Source organism: Mixophyes fleayi, chromosome 4 (assembly GCF_038048845.1).
Source record: "Mixophyes fleayi isolate aMixFle1 chromosome 4, aMixFle1.hap1, whole genome shotgun sequence".
NCBI classification, from domain to species: domain Eukaryota; kingdom Metazoa; phylum Chordata; class Amphibia; order Anura; family Limnodynastidae; genus Mixophyes; species Mixophyes fleayi.
This window is the reverse complement of record NC_134405.1, coordinates 111,330,375-111,356,032: the sequence shown is the minus strand read 5'-3', so window position 1 is coordinate 111,356,032 and position 25,658 is coordinate 111,330,375. Positions and strand designations below refer to the sequence as shown.

The window sequence follows — 25,658 nt, the reverse complement described above, 5'->3', positions numbered from 1 at the left end:
GGCATGCAATCAGGTGGCAAAGTGGGCACAGATAGCATTTTTGCATTTTGAATAAGTAACTGCAGATTTGCAAGTGTTAAATGCCATAGGGAAATTTTGTGTACTGCTGGTGCAGAGATGGTCCTGAGGCCCAAAGTGCAGAGAACTAGGGTAAAGGTTAGGCAGGCTGAATCCTTTGTTCAAAAAAGGGTGGGTGCTGAGCTTGGAACAGGTGGTGTAGCAGGGGATGAGAATTGTGGGGAGATCAATATTGTGGGTGTAAAATTTTTCACAAATCTGTAATTCAAGTAGGTGGGGAGCCTACTAAGGTTTCTGAGGATACTGACACCATGTTTGAGGTAGTTCGTAGTTCAAGTGGAGGGAATCGGGGGGATAGGGAGCAGGATAGGCGGGAGGGATGGAACCAGGGGGGGAGGGGGAGGAAATATATCCAGAAAGGGAGGACCCGGGGGGGGACAATTCCTGGGATTGACGGTGTGTTTCGGTCAGAAGAGTCTCTGGCCAGAAGAGATGGTATACAGGATCCGGGGATAGGGTCAAAGGCCTTATAGGTGTTAGGTAATATAATGCTGAGAGGTAATGAAGGTAATGCCCATGCCTATAATCCTTAATGATGGCTCCCCAACCCATACAGTTGGCCACCATTAATGTGGCATCTGTGCGTTCCGATCGAGCTCGTTATTTGGCCTTTGATTTTTTCAACACGCTTGAGGTTGATTTTTTGTTTTTGCAATAGACTAGGGTTGGTCGCCTCGCGGATCTCCACAAATGCAATCGGGAGTGGAGGCGAGGTCCCTCCTATTGGTCTCTTGCGGCCCAGCCGTACGATGGAGTGGCAGTCCTTTTTTCTGGCATGGTAACCATTCAGCGGATTATAGAAATAAGCATGGGCAGATGTATGGTTATGGATGTTTCCGTAAGGGGGCAGGTCCTGAGGTTGATAAATATTTAAGGTCCACAGACCCAACGGGGCAGGAAATGCCTTTTCTGGGAAATTAAACCTTACCTTTTTACGGGCCGGCAGATTGTCTTCGGGGGTGATTTTAACACCATTGTTAGGCCAGAGGATAGGGAAGGCTCGTGGAAATCGCTGGGCTATGATACATGTTTTTTAGTTAATATGGTTAGTCAGGCTGGGCTGGTAGATGTGCATATTCGTCACTCTCCAGACCTCACGGGGTTCACCTTTTTTAGAGGTAGAAGTAGGTCAAGAATAGATAGGTTTTTTTGTTAAAGGGAGCTCTGTCACATCAACTCCAAAGTAGATGGCGGTAGAGTTCTCGGATCATGTTTGTCTCTGAGTGTCTTTGAACACTTCAGACACCCCTCAGAAAGACAGAGGCCTGTGGCGTCTGAACCCCAGCATTCTGGATGATAAGGAGATTAGACAATCATTTAGGGACTTCCTTGAAACACTTTTGGACACAGGTTGGGCTAGGCCAGAGTGGTGGGAGGAATTCAAAGGAAGAACTCGGAGGTTCTTTAGGGAACTGGTAGTTCAGAGGAATTGTATAAAAAAGAACGTCTGCCATGCCTTGAGACGGAAACTCGATTTCCTGATTTCTGAGGGTGGAGATAGTGGGGAAATCTCCCGGGTAAAATCCCAGATAAGAGAGTGCCAGTATGACCGTTATGCCTCTTTGGTTTTGGAAAGGGACTACGGTAAGTACCACTTTCCGGATCCCTACCTTAACTGTAAGAGTTCGGTTGATGCGAAGGAGGTGAGGGAACTGCGCGATGACAGAGGGGTCCTCCGGAAAGACCAAGAGGGTATCTTGTCAGTCGTGCACTCCTTCTACTCTGGCCTTTTGTCTGGGAAGGTACTTATCAGAGAGAAGATGGAACAGTTTCTGAGGGGTGTGCCTGGGCTTGGTGACCATCAGGCTTCTCTTGATCCCTTGGATTCTGAGATAACAGTGGACGAGGTCAGGAGGGCGATTAATAGTTTATCAAATAAGAAATCCCCAGGTCCGGATGGTTTAACTTCCGAGTTTTATAAAGCCTTTGTGGACCTCCTGGCCCCACACCTAGTGGTGGTTTTTAATGAGAGCTTGGGTAGAGGGTTACTCCCTCCCTCCATGAGGCAGTCCGCCCTTATTTTGCTATCCAAGGGGAAAGACCCATCCAGGATTGAGAATTGGCGCCCCATCGCTCTTCTCAATTCTGATAGAAAGATTCTGGCAAAGGTCATTTTTAACAGGATTATGGAAGTATCAGGCCTGTTGCTTTCCACTTCTCAGCACTGTACGGTGAAGGGTCGAAGCATCTTTAATGCTGTCCTTGGCGTCCGGGAGGCCGTGGAGCGGTGCAGGGCTGAGAAGTGGGGTAAGTACCTTCTGGCGCTGGATCAATCTAAGGCGTTTGATCGTGTCAATCATGAATATCTGTGGGCACTTCTTGAGCGGTACGGTCTGCCAGTGGGGTTGGTTGATTGGCTACGTACCATTTATAGGCAGGCCGAGAGCTTCCCTCTTGTAAATGGTTGGGTGGGTCCTACTTTTGCGGTGTCTTCTGGAGTCAGACAAGGTTGTCCCTTGAGCCCTCTCCTCTATGTATTTGCGATTGATCCTTTTATCAGGAGGATTGAGAACAGTGTAGTGAGGGGAGTGCAGCTGGCTGTGGATGTTCCCTTGAAGGTAGCGGCCTACGCTGACGATGTCACAGTAGTCTTGTCAGACATGGCCGAGGCGCGTGGCATTGAAAATCTAATCTGCGAATATTCTGAGGCTTCGGGCTCAGAGATAAACCAAGAAAAGAGTGAAGTTCTCTGGTTAGGGGAGGAAGGACAGCAGTTTGTATTTCCGGATGCGCTCCCTCAGGCCAGTCAAGAGGTTAAAATCTTAGGCATTCTATTTGGTTCGGGTGATTATGCCCAGCGAAATTGGGAATTGAAACTGGCAGATGCCGCCTCTAAGGTGGATAACTGGAAGAAGTGGAAGCTGCCCTACAGAGAACGGATTGATTTGATCAAGACTTACTTGATCCCAGTTTTTTTATACGTCAGTTACATATGTCTGTTGCCAGAATCATTAAGGGTCAAGGTCAGTTCCTTGTTCTTTCAGTTGTTATGGGGGAACAAGTTGAACCTCATCAAGAGGAATGTGACCTACAAACCGAAGGATGAAGGTGGCCTGGGAATGGTAAACCCAGTGCTGTTCTTTAGTACTGCCTTTTTGAAGCTTCATCTCGGGAGTCTCTTTTTGGAGTCTCCCCCTCGGTGGGTAGCTGGCTTTCGTGTTTGGGTGCACCCCTTTCTCAACGCATGGTTGGATGGGGGTCCCGTAAAGAGTCTTCGAGTTAAGCATGGATACCTCCCGGCCTATGTGGTTCAGGGTTTAATGGTGACAAGGAAATGGCAGATTGAGGTGGGTGAGGCAAAAAACTCCTCTAGAAGGGTGTTGGAGAGGAGGATTTTGCGTACTCACTTTGATGTGCCTCTGTTACTAAAGGATTGCCCAGGTGATATGAGCTTGAAGGGTCTGTCTTTGGTGAATTCCAAGCGGATTCCTCCGAAGTTTAGAGATCTCACTTGGCTTGCATTTCACGGGAGGCTCTTTGTTAAGGGGAACCTGAAGCATAGGGGTGTCGATGATCGTGGTTGTCCACGGGAGGAATGTCGTGGGGAGGTGGAGACAATGGACCACTGCTTGCTTCAGTGTCCTTTTAATATAGAGGTTTACAAGGGAGTGTCCCACGCCTTAGGCCTTCCGTGTCTTTCGGGGCTTAGTTACCCTGAGTGAGTGTATGGAGTGCTCAAAAGGTGTGGGGATTTTGATTTAAGCACTCGTTTTTTAGTTAGCGTAGTTGTTAGGTTTTACACATGGAGCGCACGGTGTTTAGTGTCCATTAGGGGCAAAATCCTTCCCTGTAGTGAGGTGGTGGATAGTATTCTGCACGAGGTTTGGAAAATAAGGGAAATGGAGAGGGGCCGGATGGATGCTGCGAGCTGGGGTAGACTTTGGCGGGGGCTGAGACCTCCCTAAGCGGTAGATAACACCTGCAGTCTCTCCATTCTTGACTATCTATCCTGTTTTATCACTATTAGATTTTGTGGAAACCCTTTTTTTTTAGTAAGGTTTACATACATTTAAAGTTTGCTTTCATTACCTGACAGTAAAGGATGTGTGGGTGGTATTATAGATTGGTGGCGGGGTTGTGGTAATGAAAAGTATTGTGCAAGGGTTAGCATGTTTCTCTCGTGGAAGTTTTTGATTTGTTTTGTGTTTTTTGTCTTTTTTATTTTTGTGAAGTGGTGTATTAGTTGTTTTGTGATGGGATTGTAGTAGAATTGGGTGTGTGAAGTTTTTGTTCATAGTGGTCCTTTTTACCCTTTGGATAATGTACATAGTCTATTTTATCTTGGACAAAGTGATACTGGATTTATTTTTGTTGCAATTTTTTAATAAAAACATCAACCCTTGAAAAACTGCAGCTACTTATTCAAAATGCTCAAAATGCTATCTGTGCCCACTTTGCCACCTGATTGCATGCCCAAAACAGCGTTGGGCCAGGCAAACAGCAGATATTTTATATGTAACTGACCACCCTGTGTTGATTCCCACTGTCAAATTGCTGGCCCAATGGCATTTAACCCTTGAAAAACTGCAGCTACTTATTCAAAATGCTCAAAATGCTATCTGTGCCCAATTTGCCACCTAATTGCATGCCCAAAACAGCGTTGGGCCAGGCAAACAACAGATGTTTTATATGTAACTGACCACCCTGTGTTGATTCCCACTGTCAAATTTCTGGGCCAACGGCATTTAACCCTTGAAAAACTGCAGCTACTTATTCAAAATGCTATCTGTGCCCACTTTGCCACCTGATTGCATGCCCAAAACAGCGTTGGGCCAGGCCAACAACAGATGTTTTATATGTAACTGACCACCCTGTGTTGATTCCCACTGTCAAATTGCTGGCCCAACGGCATTTAACCCTTAAAAAACTGCAGCTACTTATTCAAAATGCTCAAAATGCTATCTGTGCCCAATTTGCCACCTAATTGCATGCCCAAAACAGCGTTGGGCCAGGCAAACAACAGATGTTTTATATGTAACTGACCACCCTGTGTTGATTCCCACTGTCAAATTTCTGGGCCAACGGCATTTAACCCTTGAAAAACTGCAGCTACTTATTCAAAATGCTATCTGTGCCCACTTTGCCACCTGATTGCATGCCCAAAACAGCGTTGGGCCAGGCAAACAACAGATGTTTTATATGTAACTGACCACCCTGTGTTGATTCCCACTGTCAAATTGCTGGCCCAACGGCATTTAACCCTTAAAAAACTGCAGCTACTTATTCAAAATGCTCAAAATGCTATCTGTGCCCACTTTGCCACCTGATTGCATGCCCAAAACAGCGTTGGGCCAGGCAAGCAACAGATGTTTTATATGTAACTGACCACCCTGTGTTGATTCCCACTGTCAAATTTCTGGGCCAACGGCATTTAACCCTTGAAAAACTGCAGCTACTTATTCAAAATGCTCAAAATGCTATCTGTGCCCACTTTGCCACCTGATTGCATGCCCAAAACAGCGTTGGGCCAGGCAAACAGCAAATATTTTATATGTAACTGACCACCCTGTGTTGATTCCCACTGTCAAATTGCTGGCCCAACGGCATTTAACCCTTGAAAAACTGCAGCTACTTATTCAAAATGCTATCTGTGCCCACTTTGCCACCTGATTGCATGCCCAAAACAGCGTTGGGCCAGGCCAACAACAGATGTTTTATATGTAACTGACCACCCTGTGTTGATTCCCACTGTCAAATTGCTGGCCCAACGGCATTTAACCCTTAAAAAACTGCAGCTACTTATTCAAAATGCTATCTGTGCCCACTTTGCCACCTGATTGCATGCCCAAAACAGCGTTGGGCCAGGCAAGCAACAAATGTTTTATATGTAACTGACCACCCTGTTTTGATTCCCACTGTCAAATTTCTGGGCCAACGGCATTTAACCCTTGAAAAACTGCAGCTACTTATTCAAAATGCTCAAAATGCTATCTGTGCCCACTTTGCCACCTGATTGCATGCCCAAAACAGCGTTGGGCCAGGCAAACAGCAAATATTTTATATGTAACTGACCACCCTGTGTTGATTCCCACTGTCAAATTGCTGGCCCAACGGCATTTAACCCTTGAAAAACTGCAGCTACTTATTCAAAATGCTATCTGTGCCCACTTTGCCACCTGATTGCATGCCCAAAACAGCGTTGGGCCAGGCAAACAACAGATGTTTTATATGTAACTGACCACCCTGTGTTGATTCCCACTGTCAAATTGCTGGCCCAACGGCATTTAACCCTTGAAAAACTGCAGCTACTTATTCGAAATGCTATCTGTGCCCACTTTGCCACCTGATTGCATGCCCAAAACAGCGTTGGGCCAGGCAAACAACAGATGTTTTATATGTAACTGATCACCCTGTGTTGATTCCCACTGTCAAATTGCTGGCCCAACGGCATTTAACCCTTGAAAAACTGCAGCTACTTATTCAAAATGCTATCTGTGCCCACTTTGCCACCTGATTGCATGCGCAAAACAGCGTTGGGCCAGGCAAACAACAGATGTTTTATATGTAACTGACCACCCTGTGTTGATTCCCACTGTCAAATTGCTGGCCCAACGGCAATTAACCCTTGAAAAACTGCAGCTACTTATTCGAAATACTATCTGTGCCCACTTTGCCACCTGATTGCATGCCCAAAACAGCGTTGGGCCAGGCAAACAACAGATGTTTTATATGTAACTGATCACCCTGTGTTGATTCCCACTGTCAAATTGCTGGCCCAACGGCATTTAACCCTTGAAAAACTGCAGCTACTTATTCAAAATGCTCAAAATGCTATCTGTGCCCACTTTGCCACCTGATTGCATGCCCAAAACAGCGTTGGGCCAGGCAAACAGCAAATATTTTATATGTAACTGACCACCCTGTGTTGATTCCCACTGTCAAATTGCTGGCCCAACGGCATTTAACCCTTGAAAAACTGCAGCTACTTATTCAAAATGATAAAATATGGTGACTTTGCCCACTTAGCCCCCTGATTTCATGCCCATAACCTTGTTGGGTCAAGTGAAATACTAATGCATTTTGTATAAGGTTCCCCCTATATTGTTAATTTGATGTGAAATCAGTGAACCAAATTGATTTAATCCTTTAAAAATAAGCTTTTCTGAATAAGAAGCTGGAGCCTGAATACTAAACGAATAAGAAGCTGGCCGAATAAGAAGCTAACTTCAGCCTCGTATAATAATTTCAATTTCTGGTGGTAGATTTTGTTTACTACACTCATTTAACAACTTAATTTTGTATATGTTTATCTTAACTTTCTGCACCCCCTTCCCCAATTAAACACCTTTTACATTTGAACGTTAAGAAATGTATATTTCGCTGTCGTATTTATTTCTCAGCTCAGTCCCATACTAACAGGACCAACTAAGCTACGCTCATTTTGCTCGGAGCGCATTGAACCACAACCCCCATGATGCCCTGCGGCGGGTGGCGTCACGCAGCGCCTGATGAGGCACGCTAGAAGAGGATTCCCTCTTCGTACTTACGTCTGTAACACGTGACAGTAACGCATTGGGCGCAGCGGCCATCTTTGTGCAGGAGGAGTTTGGAGGAGGAAGATTAGGGGCAGACGGTGCTCTCAGGCCGCCGTATCCCCTCCGACATGTCCGCTGATAACCTGGAGACCAAAGCACCGGAGGATAATTCCACTGACGAGCAAAAGGTACTATTACAGGGACGACGGTGGCGGGTGGCATGAGATAGACAAGCTGGCTCTCTGGTGCCATGTTCATGGGTGCGTGGAGGGATGAGTCATAATGTGGTGGCCCCCACATCCCCGGAGACCCCAGCCCCCACACTTACTGCCTTCATGGTGTACGGTCTCTCATATAATAAGGTTTGTTTCGGTCTCTTAATGCTGTATCTGGGTGTTATATAAAAGCCATCTATTTCATATACAACCATAAACGTGTCTCTTGTAAACTGCACGAAATCGGCAACATTTATTATTATTACTATTATAATTATTTATGCTCTTCAAACTAGACGGCACATGGCTGTGTGACATGTGCATGCCCAAAGCATTTGCTAACTGTGATGTTGATGCACCGGGTGTTAGTGAAGTCGATTAAAAAAAGTAACTTTGCGTTACATGTAGTTTAAGAAATATAGCTGTAATGGTGAGGTATAACCTTGACGTTTTGGGATTTCAACAGTTGCTAGTGGAAAGATCCTCCTCCTGGTGTGGTCCTCATTTGTGCATGTGATGCTGCTGAGAGAGACACTGACTCCCAGTGGTCTCTAGTTGACTTCCTGGCTGCTGGAACAGGCTGGATAATCCCAGTTGTTGCACAGTAGCCCCACCTAATCTGCAGCGTTTCAGAGGTTACATGTTCTCCCTGCAGCAAATTTAATATTGCAGCCTCACCCTCTTTATTTGTGTTCTATTGTCTTGATTGAATGTTTAGAGTGGACATATTTTAGCTGAATTGGCAATTAACAGGTTTTCCTGTGCTAAGTTAAGTTTTAGATGAACTTTTATGGTGGTCTAATTATATTTTGTAATTCATTCATAATATAGTGGTAGCCTATATCTAATATGTCTGCTTGTTCTTGGTGATTTTCAGCCACTTGAATACTAAGGCAAAAGATATATAGCAACTATTTGCTAGACTCTTATGTTGATTTTTTTAAATGTATTCCCTTTAGCCAATAATACAGATATAGTTATGTTAGTAAACGAACAAAATTTGAATTATGAAAACCAGCAGCTTAAATTATCTTCATTGTTTTGGTTTCTTCTTTTTAAGTGGAAACATCTTATCATCCATTGTGTGTTTTATGAAACCCGTTCACACTCTGTTGTTTTTGCATCTCAGTGGCCACACCATTCATCATCATTAATTTATATAGCACCACTAATTCCGCAGCGCTGTACAGAGAACTCATTCACATCAGTCCCTGCCCCAATGGAGCTTACAGTCTAAATTCCTTAACACACACACACACACAGAAACACAGGCTAGGGTCAATTTTGATAGAAGCTAATTAACCTACTAGTATGTTTTTTGAGTGTGGGAGGAAACTGGAGCACCCGGAGGAAACCCAGGCAAGCACGGGGAGAACATACAAACTCCACAAAGATAAGGCCCTTCTCGGGAATTGAACTCATGACCCCAGTGTAATTCTACCCCACTGCTCCCTGCAAAAAAAAAGTTGATGGTCCATCAAATTAAGAGTGGATCCCTATTCCAGAGCGTTGAACTTCCTTTTATGAAGCCTTCCCTTGGTTGACTTGAATGTGTGCTTTGGATCATTATGTTGTAATGTGAAATTACTCTTCGGCATTCTGACAGAGGTCTACAATATCTTGATATTTGAAGCTATCCATTATGCCCTATATCCTGCCAAGAGTCCATGTCCCAGCTAAAGAGAAGCAGCCTCAAAGCATGATGCTGCCACCACCATGCTTCTCAGTAGATATGGTTGTCTTTGGGTGACGAGTTTTGTTGTCTTTGTATCAAACATATCTTTTAAAGCTAAAATATTCAAGCTTTGTCTCATTAGAGCGTAAGACATTTTCTACAATATTTGGGCTAATAGAATGTAATTTTTTTTTTTTGCATAATTTCGACGGTTTTGGATTTTCTTTGTTGTGAGAAATGGCTTCTGTATTGCCACCTTACCCCATAACCCAGATGTGCAAAATATGGGAGATTGTCACATGCAGGGAGTGGTCATTTCCTACCAGAAATTTCTGAAAATGCTTTAATGTTGCTATGTGACTTTGATAGCCTCCCTGATGGGTTTTCTCCTTGTTCTATTATCAACTTTGGAGAGAGATGTTGATTTTGTCAATGTCCCTTTTGTGCCACGTTCTCAGAACTTATTGATGATAGTCATAAGTGGTCCATGTTACATGTAATGCCTTTGAAATTCTTTTATAACACTCTCCTGATTGGTGCCTTTCAACAATGAGATCCCATAGATATTTTGAAAGCTCCTTGTGGATCATTGCTATCCCAGTAGTATGCAGCCAAATAAACTACAGGAACAGCTGATATTTATTTGTGATTAATCACAATAACTTTCATTGCTGGCAGGTGTATGCTAATTACCTTTTGAGCATGATTTTGAATGTGATTAACCTTGAATACAGTTACAACCCCATTATAGAAGGATGTGGACACTTCTGCAACCAAGGTATTTTGTAAGTTGTCATCAACATGATTTATTTTGTGCTTTAACATAACAAACGCTTTCAATTTTAATAAGGATGTGTAGACTTCTATTTCCACTGTAGATGATTGGTAGTTCTCAGCATAGTTAATTGTTCACACTTATCTGCTGTTACTCGCTGAAAAGTTCATTTAAGAAAAAGAATGGATTCTAAATAACGGGTTTGCTCCCACCATTGTGCTCTATAACTCCACATCTACAATTTTATAAGGTTTATCATGTGTTTAGCGTGTGCTAAGCGTACAGTGAAATACATGCATGTAAAAGTTAGTTGTCATGTATTTCACCCATTACCCCACTAGATGTGTGAACAATACCTGAGAAGTGAAAGAAACAAAACACCTGTCACTCCAGGTATAAAACAATAAAAAGTTGACTTATTATGTACTTGTTCCATGCAAAAGTTATTAACTATACTCTAGAGATCGAGTTTAAACATTTAAATTGTGCACATTTTAGATGTCAAATGTTCATTTAAATGGGTACATCTGCCTTACTAGTGTAACCATATTGCCCATTATTTCTATAATTCTATTTATAAATTGGACCACATTGTGGTTTGCAGATTCCAGTGTTTATCCTGGTTAATTGTTTGTATGAAAATATATTATTACTGGGCATGGTAACCTAATCTATACATGGTAATGTCAGTGATGAAGTAGGCTCATTTAATGTCCTTTCATAAATTGGATGTTGGCCACCAACCACAAGGATCATTAAGCAAGCATGCAGTTGGTTTAGGAGAGTGCCAAAATTATCTGTAACCAAATCTCTTGTTTGATGTTAGATTTTAGAGTTCCAGGATAGACATAGAATTTGACGTGCCATACTTTAATCAGAGACTGGGTTCCCCCCCCTGAATATTTTATAGCCTGGATGCAGTGTCATTCACTCCATTTTGCTGGAGTGAAACTGGTTTATCCTCACATTGACAGACTTGCTTTCATGTTGGGGTATAGACCCAATTATTGATAAACTGGTTCAGTTTTCAGTTGCATTTAATTTTTCAAACTTATCAAAGTGCTTAAAATATTTATACTTTTAATCTTCTATATCTTTACTTGGTTTTATTAGCAAGCGGGAGCTTGCTGTATTTATCTAATGGGTAAACACTAGCCAATGAATGGGACAATAAAACAGTGTAGCTGAATTGTCACATGAAATTGCAAATTCTTGCTATTACCAAGCTATAACTGTACAGCAAACAATCTCCTAGATTTAACTGTTGCCTAATTTTACTTGTTCAATAGACTAATTGATATAATGACATCATTCTGCCTCAATAGCTCATATCCATCCTGCTGTTCTCCTACTCCTATATTGATTGATTCTGGAACTTGTTCTGCTATATACTATGGTCTTGGAGGAAAATAACAGTCTCTGCAAAGTGCCCTGAATGCCCTGTTTTGTCATTTTACATTAATTTACTAACTTGATTCCCATAACAGGAGCCCTGGGGATTGCTCCATGCAGCTATTTTTCCTAGGGCTCCTTTGGTTCTATGCACAGCCCTGGCCATATAGCGGGGCTGTGTAACACTGCAGAGGGGGGAAAGAGAGCGTGGCTTCAATTGTGGTCATATATTGCATAACACAGAGCCTCAGGAAAAACTGCTGCCTAGAGCAGCCCCAGGGCTCATGCTAGGGGATTTGCCAATCCCCTAGTATGTATATACTAGGTGGTAGTGCAGCTTTAATAAAATTATATGCAGTGTAATACTTTATTTCTGGAATTTGTAAGCGTTCTAGCATATTTCAATACAGTGCTTTTCTTAACTGAACTTGCAGCATGTGTCATTATTGTGTTGGTCCCTGAATTGCATAGGTCTTAATTGAAAATTTTGAAAACATGCCTGATTAACAGACCCAAATAATGTACCTACAATAGCTTTTATAGTTACAGATTTCAGCATACTAGTTTGTTTGCTGCAGTTGTAATCTTAGGTGTATTTCAACTGTAGCGTGTGTGCCCTAATAAAAGCGTAAAAAAAACCTTGTACTTTGACCTCGCTTTTAACAGGATTTTAAAAGTGTGTTCTTAAAGCTTCCCGACAACATAGTGTAGTGAGTGCTCCAATTAACCTCTATAATATTATATAAAGTGTTAATGCTGGTATTCGCTACATGCAATGTTGCTATTGACGTCTAATGAAAGTTTGTGTGGAAGCCCATCGTCTTATTTCAAGGACTGTTAATATGTATATACTGGGCTTTAACAATGTTAGGTCAGAGCATAATGCCTTGGTATATGGGCCCTTCAAAAACAGAAACTTCTTAGGCTGGAGAATAGTTGTCATGCAATATTCTGTAGTATATTAGGCTGAGGGATAGACCTTTTTATTATTCTCCTGTTTAGCAGAAATAATCTGTACAGATTACTGGATTCTAACATGGCTGGTGATGATGCTACTGCAAGTATAAGTCCTTTTCTTGCTTTTTTTTCCGCCCCCTCTCCATTAGAGACTCTTATCAGCTGTATTAAAATAGGCAGCATAATGAATTCTTGATTTATCAACCATGGCACATAATATGCTTACCAAAAGTAAAATCATTATCACCATCTTAATTTATTCATATGGTGCCACAGAATCTGAAGAGTCGCACAAGCAGCAAAAATATACAGAGAAAAATACAGGTAAATAAGGGACTTGAAACAATGGAATCTGTAAAAATCAATAAAATAGACTATAGAGAAAGCAACTACATAAGACGACATAACTAGGACAAAGGAAACATTACAAAGAGAATGAGGAGATATGTGGTAGAGAGGGCCATACTTGTGACAATTAACATTAGGAGAATTAGGGTACTAAATGTAGACAATAAATAAAATCAGTGCAGAGTGGAAACAAAGCCAAAACAATGTTTTAGAAAGGAGGCATAGGTCTTCACGTATGCATGGTGACAAAGGTAATCCATCAAGAAACTCCAGCAACAACATATTTCACTTTAATTGCTTCTTCAACACACATATATTACTATAGAATTCTCTATCTTAATGCAGTGTATGTACATTAGTGATGCGAGGCCTGGAAGTCCCCTTTCTGGGGCCTGCAGGGAGCAGGACAGATAATATTGCGTTAATTCTGTCCTAGGGTCCTGCATTATCCCATATCTGCCCTGCATTGTCCTGTGTCACATTGAATGTTGACCAGGAGTTGACTGGAAAATTTTAGACTGGTGGGAAAATAGTAAACACTTTCCACTGGTATTTGAAAGGGTTAACACAGCCAAACACTCAACCTCTTCAAGCAGGCAGAGAATTTGTTTAGGGCAACAAGGATAGAACTTATTAAATTTTCAACTTAACATACAGCGCCACTGAATAAACACAGGCCAGTACTTCTGGCTTCATATTTTACACTTTAATACCCCATTCATACTGCACCAAAATCCCGGGTTTTTGCCTGGGCGAGCTCAAACGACCCGGGTCTTGGTGCAGTATGAATGGTACAAGTCAAAAAACCCGGGTCTTCAACCCGGGATTTATCGAGGGGTAATTCCCGGGTCGGACCCGGGTTGCCTGCACTATGATTGGTGCAACCCGGGTTTTTCAACCCGGGTTGCACAGAAAACAAGCTGATTGGCTGTCTGCCTGTCTCTGGAGGATGATGTCATCGGTGGGAGCCCGTGGAAGATTCGAGAAGGAGTTTAGGAGAAATGGTGGAGTGCAGATCAAGCTGAAGCAGAATCGGAGTTTGTTGGAGAATGACGGCCATGATGAAAAGTAATGTGGTAAACAATCGCCACCCACTTTTGCATCATCTTTATGCGTCAAAAAACCAGTCACCTTTCAATGACATCACCATTTTTCCGCCAATGAAAACTGCTCTGGTGATGACTCCCACAAATTGCCAGGGCACAGACTTGTGCAGTACGAATGGGGTCAACCCGGGAAATTCCCGGGTCCGAGGTGCAGTATGAATGGTGTTTCTGAGCTGGGACGCTCCGAGCCCCGGCAAAAACCCGGCTTGAAAAACCTGGGATATTGCCGGGGCGGCAGTATGAAAGCGGTATAAGTTGGGTTATTAACCCTGTGAGAGCAGGCTTTGCTGTGCAGTAGTTGGCATTCCACCCTCGTTTATGGAGAAGCTCAAATTATAAATGGATTCATTTGATATACAATATTTAAAATGCAGTCCATTATGATTAGGCTTTGTTCACCACAGTTATGTTATTTGTTAATCCTTATAAATGTAATTCTTCCCTGTTCACTACACAAGCATTTTTCACTACCCTGATTTTCCTTTCTGTTTGTATGTTAGGTGATTTTTCTATTTTTTTGTTTTTATTATTAATCATCTATCTTACAATTCAGCAAAAAATGTGCTCAAAACCGGTTTCATGTGACTGTCCCCAGTTTATTCTGTTTTTAAATTGTTACAAACATAAATGTGTGAATCCGCCTTAAAGCTTAATACAGCATGGTAGTGACTGTGCAATCTTATCGGATCTAGTTTGTGTGTGGTACAGCAGCTAACTGTTACAGTCCATGCCAGCCATCAGAGTCTACGGTTTGAACATATCTCTTGCTAAATGAATAGCATACAGAGCAGAGGGGAGGGGATTTCAATAAACATACAGTAAATTAAACGCTTATGGTTTATGCAGAGGTTTCTGAAATGTCAGCATAAAAACAAATGCCATTTACACAGATATTGTTAATCTGTCTTCAGACTTGCTTTATACTGATGGTCCACTTGTAGGGTCTGCTATCTAATATGTTCAGGTGCAGCGAGTAAAAAATAACTAATTCGGTCACGTTCGTACTATGAAGTGTCAAGATTTAAAGTCATTAAACTGGGGAAACCTGGACATTCATGAATTATCTTTTTCTCATATTTTTAGGTGATGGTGTCCATTTCTTCCTTTGCACTTGTGACTGGGGTTACTCTTCCACACTGTCTTTTGTCTCAACTGTTTACTTGTGGTTGTTATTGCTTTCCCCTTTTACTGTCTGTAACCTGCTGCTACTAATCACTCCTACTGGTGTTACTCAGGTCCCAAAAAAGTCACCAACTGTAGTCGTTGCGGTTAGTGTCGCCTGTTATAGGAGAGGTAGTTGCTGCCACCACCAGGCTCCTTTGCCGACACCTGGTTGTTGTATGTGGCTGCTTGAGCACCTCTCTGCTGATGACTTGTGGCTGGTTCCTTCTGACCACTGACTTGGCATCAGGACTGCAGGGTTCAGGCACAGCGTTGTCTTAGGGTGCTGGGTTCAATGCAAAATAGTCAGGGAATGAATTAGACCGCTGGCTATTAAGGGTTATAGAAGGTAGTAAGTGTATTACAGGGTCTTGTAAGAATAATGGTGTTGCTCTTAGGAGTGATTTTAGAAGGACTGTTACACATCAGTCTGTGGTACTGATCATTACAGGTACAAAATGATACACACTTCAGAATTTATCCGACACTGATTTTGATATCTGCACTGGTCAAGCAACATTTTAAAGGGTTATGAATCCTAAAATTGCTTTACACAAATGATACCACTAATGGTCACGAATTATACATATAAAGTTTCCATATCATATCTTGTAAGAGCTTGAAATATTTGGTCTGCTCTGCAGTTAAATGCAAGATACTGTTAGCCGACAATCACATTTGTTCTAATAGGTATGTGTGCTTTTTTTTTTGGGGGGGGGGGGGGGGGGGTAATGTTAATTAGTGTGTTTTAATATTACACACAGTAAGTGAAATATGAACATCTGTCTGTTAGTCTTTCTATTGGTAAATAAGTTTGTGGGAGACTGTTTATACACAACAGGCAGCCATGAGTGGTCCTCAGAAAGCCTGTCTACATTGTTTTACCCTGTGCCCTACTAGACCGTACTATACCTATAAGAGAAGGCGATATCTGAAAAGACATCAAGAATGATGGTGATACAAATATACCAAATAACTGTTAACGGGCACCATTGCAATGTACAGAAAGCCCTTGTGTACAATGTTTATCTGAAATATTTGTTTATAACTTCATTAAATAAATCATATGGAGGGGCAAGTAGGATTGTTTCTATCCCTCCAACCTCCCCCATGATACACAAGTTAAGAGATGCATAAAGGCTCTGTAGAGCTCATATAGCTCTTACCTCTCCTCCCATCTTTGTTGGTTCAGCCATGCTGTGTTCTCTGAGAACAGCCCCTGCCACTACTGTGTCTTGCAGATGTCATTGGTATCTCAAAAAGCAAATTGCTGTACTCTGTTCAAACCTGATTGTCTGTTTGAAACATGGTGGAGAACAGTTGTAGACAAAACTGCTTTTTGTAGAAGCGCATTATAGTTAAGTATAAAAATGAGATTAGTGTACTTCTGTCTTGGTAGGTGACCGTTTAAGCACCATCCTCCAACATGGAGGCTCTGTAACATAGCTGCAGTCAAATATTCTAGTTTTATTCAAAGTCATGTATATATTATTAGAATCACTATCTGGAAGTTCACTGCCAACTGTATTTATAGTGTTTCATTTATAACCGAGGGGAAGGAGTTTTGCCTCCCCTGTAATTTTACATTGGCCAGCTGTGTAGTAGTATAAATACACTAATGTTACGAAAACATGTTTTTAGTACCTTGCCTCACTGACCTAACTCTCTATCTGGTATAATGAAATACATTGGATATACTTTTTTGTTGTAATACAGGAAAATAGTTAACTAGGTGTAGCAGTGTGCGCAGACTGGAATGTACTGTGAAATGTAATCTTCTGTAAATGCCTACTAGTGTTTCAGCCAGTGGCAGTATGGAAAATGTAATGGGGATGTAAGTGAATGGAATTTGATAGTTTTACAATGAAGGCAGTAAGTGAAGTGGCGGCGGTATGGCATATACACCCCTACTGTGACCACTGGTCTCAGCAGAACATGCATTAAGATGGTAGTTGTCTATAATACAAATAAATTGCATGCTTTATTCAGACTGGAAGTGCATATGATTTCACCACCATTTTTTTTTTTTTATTATTCCCCCTCCCCCACCCCCCCCCCCCCCTTTTTCTCTCCTCTATTAAATATTTACCTCTTTGTCTTTTAGAAACCATGTATTCCAAAGGTAGTAATTACATAGGTGAAAATATATCTACTAATTCTAATCACTAACTTTAATAACTGAAAAGACCTAGTTCAATGAATTTACCATATATACTCGTGTATAAGCCAACTTTTTCAGCACATTTTTTATGCTGAAAAAGTCCCCCCTCGGCTTATACACGAGTGAACTTACCTGATCTCCGGTCCCTCAGCTCTTTACTTCCGCAGTGATGTGCGTTCCACTGACAGGAAGTCCTGCATTTGGAACGCAAACTTGCGTTCCAAATGCCGAACTTCCTGTCATTGGAACGCACATGCGTTCCACTGCGGAAGTAAAGAGCTGAGGGACCGGAGACCAGGTAAGTAAGTAAAAGGCTGAACATTCCTAATATATTGTACTGAAGATTAATAACTGTTATGGATTTGTCCGACTAGACTGAGTGAGCCTTTGAGTGAGCACTATAGGGTGACATTCAGGACCCAGTACGATTAGTAGACGCGTGTTCCAGCCATGTACACATCAAGGAGGGATTTTCATTGGCATGTTTCTGGCAGATATGACATAAGTAGCAATGTTCTCCAACATCCATTTAGTCTGCCATGATAGGTAGTGCTTGGCAAACGCACACAAGTAAATCTATTCTTGCACGTTGAAAATCTCTTGTCTGGCTTTCAAACAGGACACTTCAATAAATGGACCATGTCTGCTAAACACTTCATCATATCTGCATAGGTTTCAACCACAGAAGTCCATTTATATTTAAATATGGACATTTTCATTGTCACTGCTATTCCTTCTGATGTCTGGGCTCTATTGATTGCTGAATATTTTCATTTCTTGAAATTTTTTTTATTTTTTTTTGCAACAATCTTTGCGCTTGCAGTGGCTGTAGGGAGGCTGGAATGTGCAAAATGTATAATATTACTTTATATAAAGTGCAAAACTGAATCTTAAACAGTTATAGCTTTCTAATCTTTCCTTTGCTCTGTACACACCAGAATAGTCTTCAGTCCAAAAGAGAAAATGTAATGTAGCTGCAGATCAGGGAGATGTACAGTAGTTTGTAGTAACACTGACGTGCTAGAACTTACTGACTGGTTAGCCAGTGCTGTAAAAATTTTATCTTCCCCCCCCCCCATATTTTTATTTTGGAAATTTACCAGTAGCTGCTGCATTTCCCACCCTAGGCTTATACTCGAGTCAATAAGTTTTCCCACTTTTTTGTGGTAAAATTTATAAAATTATATTCGGGTCGGCTTATACTCGAGGATATACGGTACTTTTTAATAGTTTAAGCCATACTATACATTGTAGAGAAGCTATATTTCATATTTGAGTAGGTTGGGGGTGGGTGAATGCAATGTAAATGTGTTACTGAACAAGGTCTGCTTATTTTATATTTGCATACTCGTGAAATCACTAACTCTGGGTAAAGTGTCTAGATCCTTGTATACAGTGGAGAAGGGATGGGACGTGGCATAATTTTATTTAAATTTAAATGTATCAATAATTGTTAAATAGTAATAAAGTGATTATAAGTGTGCAGATTGTTTGAGCAGAGCACACACTGTAGTATAAATGGGCTATACACAAAGTGCTGTTTTCCTCTCTAGCTCTTTTTTCTTTCCATCAGAACTATAATAATCTGTAGGTGTGTTATGTCCATTTTGGTCATCACCAATAAAGATTTTCCGATGTGATTGATGTGGATCCAACGCACAAGAAATTTTAAAAGCAAAATATATCAAAGTATAAAAAATACAATAAAGTATAAGAAAGTATTACCAAAACATTACGCGTGCAAACTGCCTTTTTGACCACATAATTCAGGATTGAATGACTGTTACCGGATCCAGTTACTAGGTCCAGTGCCTGTTTTATATACAGTTTGATTTTACAAAAACAGTGATGTCACAAGGATAACACTAAGAAAGATCTTCATTGGTTCAGGGTTTGAATTTTTTTAGTACAATGCAGGCCATAGGTCAGTTCAAAGGATTCTTCTCCAAAGGTGGGGGCAACTCGCTCCAACTGTTTGTGTCCTGCTCCAGGCAACCGCTAAAAATCTGGTTCAAACTAACCCATAAACAGAGTATTTATGAAAATGAATCTTATACAAATCATAACTAGCAATCGCTTCTCTGGTGATACTGGATTCCTGCTGGTAAAATGTGGATTAATAGAAGACCAAACACCATACATTTCTTAGGACCTGAACCATAAATACCTTTTAATGTAAATTTATCTGTATAAATCTCTAATTCTTAATAATAAGACTGAGTTTGAACTTTATTAAATGTGAACTAATTACAAATGTAGCAGTAAGTGTATTTTCTCTGTTTGCCTGTGCGAATGCGTAATTAACCCTAATATAACATGGTGTACTAATCGCAATCGCATGGAAAACTATTACAATCAGTATTTATTCATTTAGAGAGACTTCATCAAATTATTCGACTTTGACAGGGGTATTCTTGAACAGGTGGTACTTCCAAGATCATCCTAGGTGGTATATTTAGGCATTGGCATATTTGCTCTATTAAAGTCAATGGACGAACTGTGAAGATGGCATATTTATATTTGGGGGTGGTTAAGATTACGTAATGGGCTGTATCCATGTAGAGCTATATGTAAACTTGTTGGCTCTTAGCATTAAAATGATTAGAACCCTGACTCCGGGGACTTGACAGACTTTTTTTTTTTTATTATTATATCTATTTATCGTGTGAAAATTTAAATTTTTATTTATATTTTGGTTTGCTAATGCAGAGGCATGGCACAATATACACATTGGTGCTTAGTACATGTTAAGTAGTAGTAATAGGCAGCAGAACATAAGCACCCATACAACTGCAGCTAATAGTGACCTGGAGCTCAGAAGAAAATGCTGGAGAAACATAGTAATTACATGTGATGGCACTTTTACCCTGTAGTATTGCTAACTGATTCTCTTTTCTAGGAAATGGATGATAAGGTGATAAGCCCAGAAAAAGCAGAAGAGGCCAAGTTGAAAGCACGGTATCCTCACCTGGGTCCTAAACCAGGAGGGTCGGACTTCTTGAGAAAACGACTTCAAAAAGGAGTAAGAAATTGCATGTGTATATATTTTTGTTTCTAACACTATTGAATCTACCGTGCATTACACTTTATTGCACTCCATCTGGGTTGTATTGTCTGTCTGGTTTCCACATCGGGCCTGCTTAACCCTTTATCTTCCTCATGGGCAATTCTATAAAAACTTTAATAGCTGGGGAGTAGCATAGTAAATTAGAACGCTGATATATAAACAGTATTTTTTGGGTTATTTTTGTTTTTTTATACTTTGTTTCCTGTACTCTAATCTTGGCAGTATAAAATCACTCTTCCTTCAGGAATAGATGTATGGCTAAGATGTTTTAATCTGCCCATACTATGAGCCTTTTTTCTTCCAGAAAATGATACATGTATGCATCAAGGGTCATCAACCTTTTTTGTTGCTCAGCACTTTACAGAGTACGTTTTTTCCTAATTCAGTCACATCAGTCCTTTTGCGAACACAAGTCAATTTTGGCAGAACATAACAATTTATCTTTGGACTGTGGGAAGAAACCAACATAAATTTGAACATGCAACTGTGCTTAGATGGAGCCCTGGTTGGAATTGCAGTGGTTACCACTGCTACTGTGCTACCTATGTGCTCAATGTGTACATGAACTTGTATACTAATGTGGAGACATCAAAATAGAATGGAACTTATTTTTCACATGCATGTATGACTTGCATTATGTGAGTAAGCCTTTGTGCATGTGCTTAGTGTTTTCTCTTAAAGACTAAACCCTAGTATGCAAACTTTCTATTCTGTCTACCAGAAGAAAAACAGAGCCATGCATTCTTGCCCAAAAATTGTTACTTGATGTTATACTTGGTGACATCAAATGTTCTCATAAGGGCTACTTAACATCCTTTTGTTAAACATTTTATTTCTCTTAAAAAGTTGAGTACTCTTTTATTTTATTTATAAGACGCCACAAAGAATCTGCAGCGCACTACATGACATACAGAAAGCAGTGATCCATAACACATAACGTGATACGTGAAGAACAAAATACAAAGCCCAGACATACTAAATGAATAATAAAATACGTTTAAGAAAACATGGCTAGGGAAGCAGACCAAGAGGTACAGAGGGTGATGGACTATTAGAAGGAGAACACAAGGAAAGAGGGTCCTGCTTGCAAGAGCTTACATCCTAAAGGAAAGGGGGAGACACAAATAGGGTGGTATCAACTGGGCATGAAAGCTGGGACAAGGGAGGGTGTATAGACTAGAATAAAGAAATGCGTCGTAAGGGCATGCGTCAAGCTTTTGAGAGTAGTCTTTAACCTGATGGGGCATGGTAGATCGTTCCACAGCTGGGGGGCAGCATGGGCAAAGTCCTGGAAGCGGAAAAATAGTCAATTTACACTGCTGGGAAAAAGAAGTTGGTGGCTTTGTTTTTTAAATGTATCCTAAATATTATACCAGGCCTGGAGAAATGTCTCTAGAAACATAGTATTTGACAACATATAATAATCTCTTGGCCCATCTAGTCTGCCCATATTTTAACCTATGGTAACATCAAACCCTATTTGAGCCCTAGTTCTTTGTAAGGATATATTTTATGTCTATACCAAGCATGTTTAAATTGTTCTACTGTATTATCTTATACCACCTCTGATGGAAGGCTATTCCACTTATCTACTACCCTTTCTGTGAAGTAATTGTTCCTCAAATTTCCTCTGAACTCTAATTCCCTCCAGTTTCAGTACATGTCTTCGTGTTCTAATACTTGTGTTCCTTTTGAAGAAATTTTCCCTCCTGCACCTTGTTAAAACCCTTGATATACTATCGTGCATTCTCTTTGCTCCAAACTACACATATTAAGAGATTCGTCTTTCCGGGTAAGTTTTGTGCTGTAGGCCATGCACCATTTTAGTTGTTCTTTGTACAGTCTTTAATTGATTTATATTCTTTTGGATATATGGCCTCCAAAACTGAACACAGTATTTTAGATGATGCCATGGCAATGACCTATACAGTGGCATTATTACTTTCTGCTACTGATTCCTCTCCTTTTGCAACCAAGCATCTGACTTGTCTTTCTCATTGATTTCCTGTCTTTAAGTCACCTGAAATAGTGACTCCTAGATTCCTTTCCTCAGTAGCTTCCATTATAGTGCCATTAACACTATATCTGGGTTTTTGAGACCCAAATCTGTTTGTGAGTTATAGAAACATTCTTAGGGATATAGTGATGCATGTTGGCAGGTAAGATGGCACTATCTGTAATAATCATGAACTTATAATTGCGTCAAATATTAAACATAGCAATAAAGAAGCCCTGTAATTTACAAAGCACTTATCTGGACAGTAAAAGCATGGTGTGTTTATAATGCTGTGTGTAAGTGCTGTGATTCCCAGCTTATACACTAGAGCACCTGTTACATTTCCAGTGAGAGAGAGACTGAAGGATGCATGCTCTGGTTGCCAGAGCAGGTATCTTGTTGGGTTACCAGGTAGATAATGAATCCGAGTTAGTTTTGTAGATGATGTTGGCCATTGGCATTAAAAATATCTAATGTTTAAATTCACAATTATGAAATTGTTCAATAAAAAAAACAAAAAAAAAAAAACACCAAGTAACACCTTTACTTCTCTCTTTGTAGCAAAAATATTTTGACTCTGGGGATTACAACATGGCAAAAGCAAAGATAAAGAACAAGCAACTTCCAACTGCTGCTCCAGACAAGACAGAGGTCACAGGAGATCATATTCCCACTCCGCAGGACCTTCCCCAGAGGAAACCCTCCCTCGTGGCCAGCAAGCTGGCTGGCTGATGAGCCGGCCTGTCTGCATGAAATCCACCTCATTCCCATCTCTTCCTTTTTAACCTTCTGTTCTTCTCTGCTCCTCCTCCCTGTACACTAATAGTCAGTCTGACAGCTTAGCAGGTAATGGTAGTGCCAAGCTGCTGTCTTGAGTGTAGAATGAAATTCTGTAGTATCAGATTAGTTGTTAAAACCAATGCACTGATAAACAGACCTGTTTTGGTATAGCAATGTAAAGTAATTTACTTGAAAAACAAAAAAAGACAAATGTACATAATGCCTATTTCCTTTTGGTAGGACAGGTTTAAAACAATGGACACTTCGGTGGGTTTTACCATTTTAATGTCTGCTTTTCTTTCTTCACCTGATTTTTCTTCATACTGTAGTAAGTTTTGTATTTAAGATTTTTGTTCTTTTGATGTTTCATTTGAAGGTTAAGACCACAGATTATGTTTTGAGCAGAAGTAAAGCAAAACTGTCAAATCAAACTGGGTTCTAAAAGGTTTTTCTCAACTCTGCCCTTTTAACTTGAATAGCCTTAAATGTTTCTCAGCTTTAACGATAGGATTTGACTTGGGCAATATTTGCTCACACTGCTGTAACCTTTCATGAACCTAGTACACAACGAAAGTGACCCCCAGTTGAAACTGGTATTTTTCCTGGTCAGTAGCATAGAACCTTCTGTTGAAGACTTGGATGAAGTGCGCATGTGCATAGACTGTTGAATTCACTTTTGTGCCATTTTGTAAATACAATAGTTTTGCACAACCTTTTTGCAAACGTGTACTAATTTTTACAGTTTACAAGATCTATATGTAAATCTGTAGCACATTTTAGCTCCTTTCAATTCCCAGCAGCATTTTTCCACCCCAGGTTCATAAATCATCCTAAATTCATGTCTTCAACGTGAATTTATGTGTGAAGGGATTTTTTATTTTGGTAAAGATAAAAACCTTCCATGAAATTCTTGTTAAGCAAGTCGGAACTGCACTAATGCCTGTCCATGCTGCTGTAGGTTCACCTTTAAAGATAGTGAAGCAGATATTCTCTCCCCGCATCTGGCTCACACAGAGACACCACAGATTGTTGATTTGCATGCCAGCATAACAAGAATTGCATGCGTCTGTCCATGACTCCATTCACTGTGGACCTGCATGCCACTGTTGTGATCTGCACGCATCCATCTGCGGCAGAAAGGGGTATTTTGGAAGACTACAGCACTCGCTAGGCCAGTGAGGCGTGATATTGCTAGACTACATCTTCCCCGATGATCAGGTTTCTTTAGAGATGTTTAGTAACAGTTGGAGTACCCAATATTGCCAATCCCACACTAGGCGTATGTGTCCCAATGATGTACAAATTGCCTCATGTAAACAGTTTTACAGGGTTGTGACTGGCATATATAATGCTCCATGTGGATTCAGATTTGGGACACAGATAATATTTAAGAAAAACAAACAGTAATTTATAAAACAAAAATCTATGGTTTGTTACTCTGCTAAACCTTTGAGGTGTATAATATTACTGTGCTTATTGGTGTCCTGCAGTCGATAACTGGTATCAACATTTAAAAGTAGTTTAATGTTGCATAAGACCTCCAATAATGCTGGATATACTGAACATTTATGACTATTGTTAATAAAGATTGCAACTGCAACTTCTAGTTCCTTTTTATTTGCTAAAAATTTTACTAATTTTTAGGGCATAATGTAATTGCTATTCTGTTCATACACATTTCAGCTTGCACATTAATCGTTGCTATTAAACAGTTACTGTTGTGTCTACATTAAACTTCTCATAACCCAGTGGTCTTTCAGACGAGGAGTGGACGTATGATGCATAATGCTTAGTTTAGGTATTTTAGGTTTCTGTGGACCACACAGGTTGTTTACAGTATCTGTACTAATATGTCTTCCAAATCGGTTTTGATTTATATTTTAAGGTTATGAATGTAGGAGGTGGGATTAAGCGACTGGAGCCGGAATATGAACCGTGCTTATTTCTTTGTCTTTTCACATGTCCAGAGGTTACTAAACTAGAGGAAAAGACTAGCTGATGTCACTGTATATGCTAAGCCAGTGACACCATACTGCAGGTGCTAAGCAGGTCACAACAGGCTCCTCCTTTTTTTTTTTTATTTTTGCAATTCTAAAGTATGGGGTTGTTATCTTAGGCTGGGTACACATCGGGTTTTTCACCCGATTATTGGGCCAATTACACAATAAATGACAGTTTGGCCTGATATTGCATTGGTGTGTGTGCTCCCATGATCAACTATTATCGTTCCAAAGCACATTGCATCATTTCACTTTATAAACTGACTAATAATATCTGTACACGGTGGAACAATGTTGTCCCAATTCTGCAGTGTGTATGCACTCATAAACAGCAGTGTAGGCAGATCTCCATAGAGTTTACAGTTACAGGGTCACTATCTTTTCAGCCAATGGTTATAACCAATGAAGAGCACAGATCTGAAGGTAAATCGTGTAAAAAGCGTATAGTGTGTACACATGAATTGGCATGCTG

The 25,658-nt window shown here is 40.6% G+C and overlaps 1 protein-coding gene across 1 annotated transcript; it reads left to right on the top strand.

Annotated features, from left to right (window-relative positions):
- Positions 1-7,585: 7,585 nt before the first annotated feature.
- Positions 7,586-24,786, top strand: ARPP19 (cAMP regulated phosphoprotein 19). Its single transcript, XM_075208019.1, has 3 exons — positions 7,586-7,741; positions 20,243-20,365; positions 22,968-24,786. Exons 1-3 carry the CDS (start codon positions 7,682-7,684, stop codon positions 23,136-23,138), a joined length of 354 nt encoding a protein of 117 aa, XP_075064120.1. The 5' UTR covers positions 7,586-7,681; the 3' UTR covers positions 23,139-24,786.
- Positions 24,787-25,658: the final 872 nt, after the last annotated feature.